Raw genomic sequence first — 9,028 nt, forward strand, 5'->3', positions numbered from 1 at the left:
TTAGGGCAGGTTGCTGATCACAGGGAGGGCACATTTTTAAGTTAGGTGGGCAAAATGATGTACATACTGTAATGCTTGTTGTTCCCATTTCCACACGCTAAAGCATGGACAGTGCGCGCAAAAATTTAGGGGAGTTACTTCGTGGGGAAGGTGCGTAGCCACATTATAGTGGCAATTCACATTACACCACACAGTAGTGCAGCTAGTACACATTGCACCAGGTAGAACCTCCTATAAGAGCACGTTAGACACATTGCGCCAGGTAGAGCACTGAGACACACTGCCCAGCCACAGACGCCTAGCGGGAACACTACATGATATGCCCCCCAGCAGTGCCAGCTACACATGACATGCCCCCCAGCAGTGCCAGCTACACATGACATGCCCCCCAGCAGTGCCAGCTACACGTGACATGACCCCCAGCAGTGCCAGCTACATAAATGGCCACACAGTTCCAGATGGATAAATGCCCCCACAGAGCCAGATATGCCCCCACGGAGCCAGATATGCAATGCCCCCACAGAGCCAGAAATGCCCCCACAGAGCCAGAAATGCCCCCACGGAGCCAGATATGCCCCCACGGAGCCAGAAATGCCTCCACAGTGCCAGAAATGCCCCCACAGTGCCAGAAATGCCCCCCACAGAGCCAGAAATGCCCCCACAGTGCCAGAAATGCCCCCACAGTGCCAGAAATGCCCCCCACAGTGCCAGAAATGCCCCCACAGAGCCAGATATGCCCCCACAGAGCCAGATATGCCCCCACGGAGCCAGATATGCAATGCCCCCACAGTGCCAGAAATGCCCCCACAGAGCCAGAAATGCCTCCACAGTGCCAGAAATGCCCCCACAGTGCCAGATAAATGCCCCCACAGTGCCAGAAATGCCCCCACAGTGCCAGATAAATGCCCCCACAGTGCCAGATAAATGCCCCCACAGTGCCAGATAAATGCCCCCACAGTGCCAGAAATGCCCCCACAGTGCCAGAAATGCCCCCACAGTGCCAGATATGCCCCCACGGAGCCAGATATGCAATGCCCCCACAGTGCCAGAAATGCCCCCACAGTGCCAGAAATGCCCCCACAGAGCCAGAAATGCCTCCACAGTGCCAGAAATGCCCCCACAGTGCCAGAAATGCCCCCCACATAGCCAAAAATGCCCCCTGTGTGCCAGGAATGCCCCCACAGTGCCAGAAATGCCCCCACAGTGCCAGAAATGCCCCCCACATAGCCAAAAATGCCCCCTGTGTGCCAGAAATGCCCCCACAGTGCCAGATAAATGCCCCCACAGTGCGGATCCCCCCCCCCCAAAATACCTGCGGCGCTGGGGAGGAGTACTGCTGTCCGCCTGTGTGGGAGTGCTGGCGGGTGGGAGTGCTGGCGGGCGGGCGGCCGGGCGAGTGAGCCTGAGCCTGGGTCCGGGTGCGGGCTGGCGGGCGGGCGGCCACTTGTGCAGGCGGGCTATGCGCGGCGCCGGCGTCTGACGTTAGACACCGGCGCCGCGCAGCGCGCATAGCGCACACACAGCGCGACGGGCAAATGCTGCAGCTGCACACACACAGGGCGGCTCCAGCATTGAATATGGCGGCGCCAGCGCGCGGCGCCCATTAAGGGTGGCGCCCTGCGCGGCCGCTCTATTCAAACATGCCTAGAGCCGGCCCTGACTCCAACTACAACTGAATCGGGCCCATTGTAAGACTGTGTATGCATCTGAGATTATGTTTTGTCTGAGGAAACCAGTCTCATCTGCTCATCTGACTTTATGTTCATACTATTTCTCAGACAAACACGGAAATGTGTATGCACTACCAACCATGCTGTGCAGTGCTTCTGCTCTTGCTCCTCCAGTCACCATGCTGTGCAATGCTTCTGCTCTTGCTCCTCCAGTCACCATGCTGTGCAATGCTTCTGCTCTTGCTCCTCCAGTCACCATGCTTTGCAATATTTCTGCTCTTGCTCCTCCAGTCACCATGCTGTGCAATGCTTCTGCTCTTGCTCCTCCAGTCACCATGCTGTGCAATGTTTCTGCTCTTGCTCCTCCAGTCACCATGCTTTGCAATATTTCTGCTCTTGCTCCTCCAGTCACCATGCTGTGCAATGCTTCTGCTCTTGCTCCTCCAGTCACCATGCTGTGCAATGTTTCTGCTCTTGCTCCTCCAGTCACCATGCTGTGCAATGCTTCTGCTCTTGCTCCTCCAGTCACCATGCTTTGCAATGCTTCTGCTCTTACTCCTCCAGTCACCATACTGTGCAATGCTTCTGCTCTTGCTCCTCCAGTCACCACGCTGTGTAATGCTGCCGCTCTTGCTACTCCAGTCACCATGCTGTGCAATGTTCTGCTCTTGCTCCTCCAGTCACAGTCTTTTCAGCAGATGTTTCTGACAGCTGCAGATGGCAGATTGCAAGGTAGAGTGTAATAGTATGTATGCATCTACGTGTTCATCTGGACATTCATCGTAATTGTAAGATCGGTATCTGCAAAATATATCTGCAATTGCTGTGCTGCAGGGCTGACCCGATATGCCTTTGAACGATGTTGTTCACAGACATATCGGTGTACACACCCGCCAATGCACTACAGATATGTCACCCGTTCAATGGATATAACCCTCCCTCAAGTGCCTAACCCTAACCTCCCATCACACCCTAAGGGCTAAAACACACTACCCGGCTTTTGCCGGCCGGGAAAAAGCCGGACGGCTTTTTCCCGTGCCGGCATTGTAGTTAACAGTGTGAGGGGTAGGGAACCTTCACACTGCACGGCCCCGGCCCGGCTGCCGGGTTGCAGCCGGGTCTCACCACTGGAAAGTCCGTCTGCCGGGCGGGCGCCGGGCCATCTTTGCAGCCAGTAAACCGTGTGTGTGAAGGGGAGCTTTCACACACAACGTTTTTTTCTGAAGCCGTGTCTGATGCTGCGCATGCGCACAGCATCACACACGGCTCAAAGCCGTCCTGTGTGACAGACACTGCCGGTTTCTCCTGGATGGCAAAAAGCCGGACAAAGTTTGTCCGGCTTTCTGCCATCTGGGTAAAAACCGGAGTGTGTGTTACAGCCCTAACCCTAACCCTCCCACCCACAGCCTAACCCTAATGTCAACATTCTGACATCGTTGACATTTCATCTGTCAGCATTCTGAGAATGTCAACACATTAGACATTGTTACATTTTGATATTGTTGTGTCAACATTGTTATTGTCGACCTTTTACCTTCCGTGAAAACAGTTGCATCTCATGTATGATGTGGATCTAGCGTCACCATTATCCCCAGTGGGGGTCATTTAGGCACCCATCATTGCAAAGTACTGATTTTCGACACTTTACGCATGTGCAGGACCCGTTGTGCACGTGCATGAATGGGTCCTGCAGCATAGGACGGGGAGAGGACAGTGATAGGTTCTGTTTAGAAATACTGATGCATGTCGCTGTTTAGGGCGTGGGAAGAGGCCCGAGAGCTCCATCGTAGGACTGAGGTTTCCTGGCCCCTGCGACGCGTGGCTTGCACGGGTGCCGCAAGCCGCCCGATGGTCAGTGCTTTAATCGGATACAGCTCAGATCATTAGTGCAGCAGGAGGTGATTGCATGTAATAGACGCCTCCCACTGCATCTACATACAGCGCCAAGGAAGCCGCAGTGATAGCACCTGAATGATCCCCAATAACTGAACTTAGTTTCGTATGCACTGGAACACCACACATCTAAAGCATTTACAGTGAAATACTTAGTTCCACCTTCTTTCTGTCGCCTCATTTGCACTTATGTGTACAACCTTTGATATTTACAGTTACAGACCTGATCGCTGTTGTGCAAATTCGCACAGCGGACGATTTTCGAATGAATGTGCATCGCAATGCGCAGACGTGTCGCCAAACAGCGACAGGATGATGCGGAAAGATAGATTTTAAGGCATTCGTGAGGTGATTGACAGGAAGAGGACATCTGTGGATGGTAACTGGCCGTTCTCAGGGACTGTCAGTAAAAACGCAGGCGTTCCCAAGCGCTTTCAGGAAGGGTGTGTGACATCAGCTCCAGCCCCGATCAGCCTGATTGTATCACACTGTAGGAGTAAGTCCTGGGCTATGCATAGGCTACACAGTATGGAAAAATCATTTTTGGTGAGTGAGTTGTGAACGGATTTGCAGATGTCCGCTGTCTGGCGGAATTTTCGCACAGCGTACACATGCATTCACACACTTGCACTGGGCGGGTTTTCACTCTCCCTGGGCGGTGACTATCTGAGCACAGGCCTCTGCAAATTTGCAACACAGCAATCAGGTCTGAATTAGGCCCAGAGTTTGTGGAGCTACATAAAACTCTAGCAGTAACTTTGCTCATTATATGAACATAACAATGGGGGTGATTCAGACCTGACTGAAGATATGCGAAAAAACGCACATCTATGATCTTTTTCTCTGACATGCGGACATGCAGGGGGACGTCCGGCATAGGGCAAGTCCACCCGCATGCCAGATTCAGCTCCCCCCCCCCCCTTCCCAGCAGATGTGCAAAAGCATTGCACGGCCGCAATGCTTTCACATGGTTCAAGTAGCCCTCTGCCTACGCAGCCTAGTTGAGAAGGCAGACAGCTACCTGCCATGTTTTGTGTTGCAGCGGCTGCGTGTGACATCACGCAGCCTCCGTGACCCACCCCCAGCAACGGTCCGGACATGCCGGACACATCGCATCTCACTGAGGGGGTAATTCAGATCTGATCGCTGCTGTGCATTTTCGCACAGCAGGCGATCAGATCCGAACTGAGCAAGCGTCTGAGCCGCCATGCACAGGCGCGTCAGATGTCTACAATGTGCATCAGCTGTCAGCGACGGGATGGTGCAAAGGCTCCATGTGCATGGGTGGTTGCTAGGTGATTGACAGGAAGAGGCCGTTTGTGGGTGGTAACTGACCATTTTCAGAGAGTGTCCGTAAAAACACAGACGGGTTCAAGCGTTTTTAGGGAGGGTGTCTGACATCAGCTCCGGCCCCGATCAGCAGGATTCAATAGCACTGGAAGAGTAAGTCCTGGGCTGCGCAGAGACTGCACAAACTGATTTTGTGCAGCTCTGCAACACATAGGAACGCACACTTGCACAGTGTAAATACACTCCCCTGTAGGCGGCGACTATCTGATCGCAGGACAGCAAAATTAGCAGCCCTGCGATCAGATCTGAATTACCCCTGGGTGCGCACTTGCAGTGCGGCTTATGTACGTGCGCACACTTTCTCCGGGCAACAGAATGCGAACGCTATTGCTGCAGCGTTCCAGTCTTAATTAGCCCAATTTTAGCATTCTGAGCAAACACTGCAAAACACTAGTTTGCAGGAATCTATGACCTGCAAACTCTCTTTGTTCTAGGGAATAGGATTGCCACCTAGCAACAGCTGGTAGGTTAGGTGCAAGCCTCCCTGATGATTCGCTGGAAAGGTATAGTGAAAGAAAACTTTCACTTACCTTTCCACAGCCTGGGGAGAGCAGGGGACAGCAGGGGTAGCGGCCGCTGAGGGACCCGTTTGCGCGCATTGTGCACATCATGGGAGGGTGCGCGCACCGCCGGGCACGCACGCGCGCGCTGGGCACATGCGCGCGCACCCTATAAGGTGCTAGGCCCCGCCCCCAGAGATTAGATTTTACGGAAGTTTACAGATGGCAATCCCAACTAGAACAAGAGAGTAAATTTTTTAAGGGGTAAGATCACCCTAGCTCTTGTAACCTAGTAACAAAGGACACGGGAGACCATATATATGCAGAAACTAAATGTGTTTACTAGAAACCCTTCAACAGTAATACAGGTGATAAGAAAAAACAACTGGCGATGGCCAAGAAAGAACTGTTATGCTGTTGTGAAAGTAGCGTATAAGCAAAGCTCCTGCAACTTGCAGAGCTTATTAAAGATATTTGTAAGGCTATTTTTGTTCTTTAGGTTGCTGCGGCTGCGGCTGCTTCTTCGGACCTTTTGGAGCGCCTGAAATTCAAAGAGAAAAACAGGCATAATTATTAATGACTGTTGTCAGAGATTACAACCAACAGACCTAGCAAGGTATAGGGTGGGTAGGGTGGGAGCTGTTGCTAGGTGGCAATCCTATTCCCTAGAACAAAGAGAGTTTGCAGGTCATAGATTCCTGCAAACTAGTGTTTGTTCGTCGGGAGGCTTGCAACCTAGCAACAGCTGGTGGGTAGACTACCACATACCTGGTGGTTGCTCTAAGGAATTCTATCCTTTGAGTATCAGAAGGCCTCCAATAATATTTCACGAAGGTACGAGTGGACGACCAACGTGCGGCCTGCATTATGGATTGTAAGGTTAAGCCTCTAGCCGCTGCCGATGTGACGGCGGCTCCGCGGATGGAGTGTCCCTTGAAAATGGAGGTATCTATTCCTGAGCTTTGCATGGCAGAAACTATCCATCCCCTGATTGTAGAGGGGCTGGCCGGACGAAAAAGGCTTTCGGCATGTGATAAAAAGATTAGAAATGTTATCTCTCCATGGAGCTGTTGTTGTGAGGTAAGCGGATAAGCACTCAACTATGCAAAGATCCCTGTCTGACTGGTGACTGACTAGGTCAAACTCAACCAAAGGGTTTTGAATGGAACTGGTCTTTGTGTGACCTTTAAGGATGATATGGAACCCCATTGGAGTGGTGGTCATCCAGGGTTCAGATGTGTCTATTAAGGAAAGTTCGACTCCTCTGGCTGCGAAAGCTAGTGCTAGTAGAGAAGTCAGTTTTCTTGAAAGATTGGAGATGTCGGAATTTGAAGGTATTGTGCCTAAATAATTTAAGAAAGGATTAATGTCCCACGTGGAAGAGTATCGCGGACATGGAGGCCTAGACAAGAAGATACCTTTGAGTAATCTAAGGTACATCTTGTTTTCTGTAAGGCCTGGAATGAGAAGAGCTAGGGCTGAGCCGTACGACCGTATGGTGGCGGATGCCAGGCCTGACTCAAACTTAACGGCTAGGAAGTCTATCGCTAAGTTAGGTTCAGTAAGAGAAGCCGAAGGAAGATTTTGAGAAGCTTGCCAAGACATAAACTCATTTATGATGGACTGGTACCTGGATTTTGTTCTGGGTGTAAGGGAAGCATTTATCAAGGTTACTGAGGCTGTCGAGAGGTTAGTGGTGGTCAGCAACCGTGTAATGTCGCTATCCACATGCAATGTGGAAGTTCCTGAAGGAGGTTGGGAGTCCCTTGGAAACAATCCTTGGACATGCCTAGGGGAAGCTTGGGTCCCTTGCGAAGAGGGTTGATCAAGGGAAACCAAACTTGGGAAGGCCAAACGGGGTAACCCAAGATGAGTTGAGGTACTCTATCTGTCTTGATCTTGTGAAGTACTTTCAGTAGCATAGCTGGGGGAGGGAAAGCATATGGGAGGACTAGATCTGTCCACGGAAAGGACATTGCGTCCGAGTGGAGAGCCCCTTGAGTCCATATTTTGGACACAAAGGTTGGGACCTGTGTGTTCGATGGGGTTGCAAACAGGTCTACTTGCAGTTGACCAAAGGTTTTCACGATACTGGTGAAAATTTCCGGTCTCAGAGTCGCCCGATCCAGTGCTAATTTCTTCCTGGATAAGGAGTCAGCTAACTCGTTTAGCTCTCCTGAGACGTATGTTGCAGAGAGGAGTATGGACCTTTCCACCGCCCAGTTCCAGATGTCTATAGTTTCTTGACAGAGAGTCAGGGATCGAGTACCCCCCATTCTGTTGAGGTAGGACACTGCAGTCCTGTTGTCTAGACATAGGAGAACTGAGTTGTTCTGGAAGGTTGGGGGAACTAGAGAGGAAAGTGCTAACTTCGCCGCCCTCAATTCTAATAGATTGATGTGCGCCGTCGATTCTTGAGTGGACCATCTTCCCTTTACCGCTCGGTCTCTTGTAACTGCTCCCCAACCTGAGAGGGACGCATCTGATGTGATGACAATGTCTGGAGGAGGCGGTAGGAGAGGTCTGGGCGATGGCAGCCGAAGGTCCCTCCAACTGCGAATCTCTTTGAGAACTAAGGGTGTCAAGAGGATTTTGTCTGACCAAGTCCATCCCCGACGAAGGAGAGCTGAAAGAAGAATCTGAAAGTGTCTGCAGACAAGGGGAGCGTTGGAGAAACCCAGGATCTAAAGACCTTATTTTTCCTATGACTCTGGCCAAGTCCCTCAGCGAGAAACGGTGTTTCAGGGTTCGAGTTACGAAGTCTTGAATGTCTATCTACTTGTCTGAAGGAACTGCTATCGAAGAAGGGGTATCTAGTAAGAAACCCAGAAAAACAATTGACTGGGTGGGTGTTAACATGGATTTGTCGTAATTTATAGTAAACCCTAGGTTCTGGAGGAGAGAAAGAATTAGTTCTTTGTGAAGCAGAAGGGTTTGGTCTGCGTGGACTACTAACAAGTCGTCTAGGTAGATTATACAACAGATCGCTTTCTGGCGAAGGTGAGAGATCACTGCTTTCATAAGACGAGTGAATGTATAGGGTGCGTTGGAAAGGCCGAAGACCATGACGGTCCACTGATAGAGAACGTCTTTCCACAGGAACCTTAGAAGTCTTCTGTAGTTTGGGTGCATTTGAATTGTGTGAAAGGCCTCCTTGAGGTCTATTTTGATACAGAAATCGTTCTTTGTTAGTAGGAAAGGTATGTCGGCTAAGCCCTTCATACGGAAAGAGCGAGGTTTTATGTGTCGGTTGAGAGATTTGACATTTAAGACTGGTCTGTATGAACCGTCCTGTTTTCTGACGGGAAAAAGGTGACTGACCCAGACTCTTGTGGAAATGTCTGCCAACTCTATCTTGCCTAGCTATAGGGCAAGGGATAGGACTCCATCTAATAACGGACTGCCGTTTTTTGAACAGGGGAAAATTTGTCGTGGAAAATGTAAAAGGGGGAGGGATAAACCTTTTTCCATGATTTTTAGCAACCACCTGTCTTTGGTAATCTGCCTCCAGGAGGCTATTGCCTGGGAAAGACAAGGAGAAAGTTGCAAAGTAAAGTGACTTACCGTATCCTCTGTCTTTCCTGGGGGCGTATGTGCTGCCGGACCCTGTGCCTC

General features: G+C 50.9%; 1 protein-coding gene across 1 annotated transcript; it reads left to right on the plus strand.

Moving 5' to 3' along the window:
• The first annotated feature begins 1,714 nt into the window (after positions 1 to 1,714).
• Positions 1,715 to 2,413, plus strand: LOC134990732 (uncharacterized). Its single transcript, XM_063950712.1, has one exon. It carries the CDS (start codon positions 1,715 to 1,717, stop codon positions 2,411 to 2,413), a length of 699 nt encoding a protein of 232 aa, XP_063806782.1.
• The last annotated feature ends 6,615 nt before the right edge of the window (positions 2,414 to 9,028 follow it).

The sequence above is a fragment of the Pseudophryne corroboree genome, chromosome 2 (assembly GCF_028390025.1).
Source record: "Pseudophryne corroboree isolate aPseCor3 chromosome 2, aPseCor3.hap2, whole genome shotgun sequence".
Taxonomy (NCBI): domain Eukaryota; kingdom Metazoa; phylum Chordata; class Amphibia; order Anura; family Myobatrachidae; genus Pseudophryne; species Pseudophryne corroboree.

What these genes read in the sequence shown, in the direction of transcription:
- LOC134990732 (XM_063950712.1), top strand. Translation starts at nt 1,715, where the DNA reads ATGTTTTGTCTGAGGAAACCAGTCTCATCTGCTCATCTGACTTTATGT.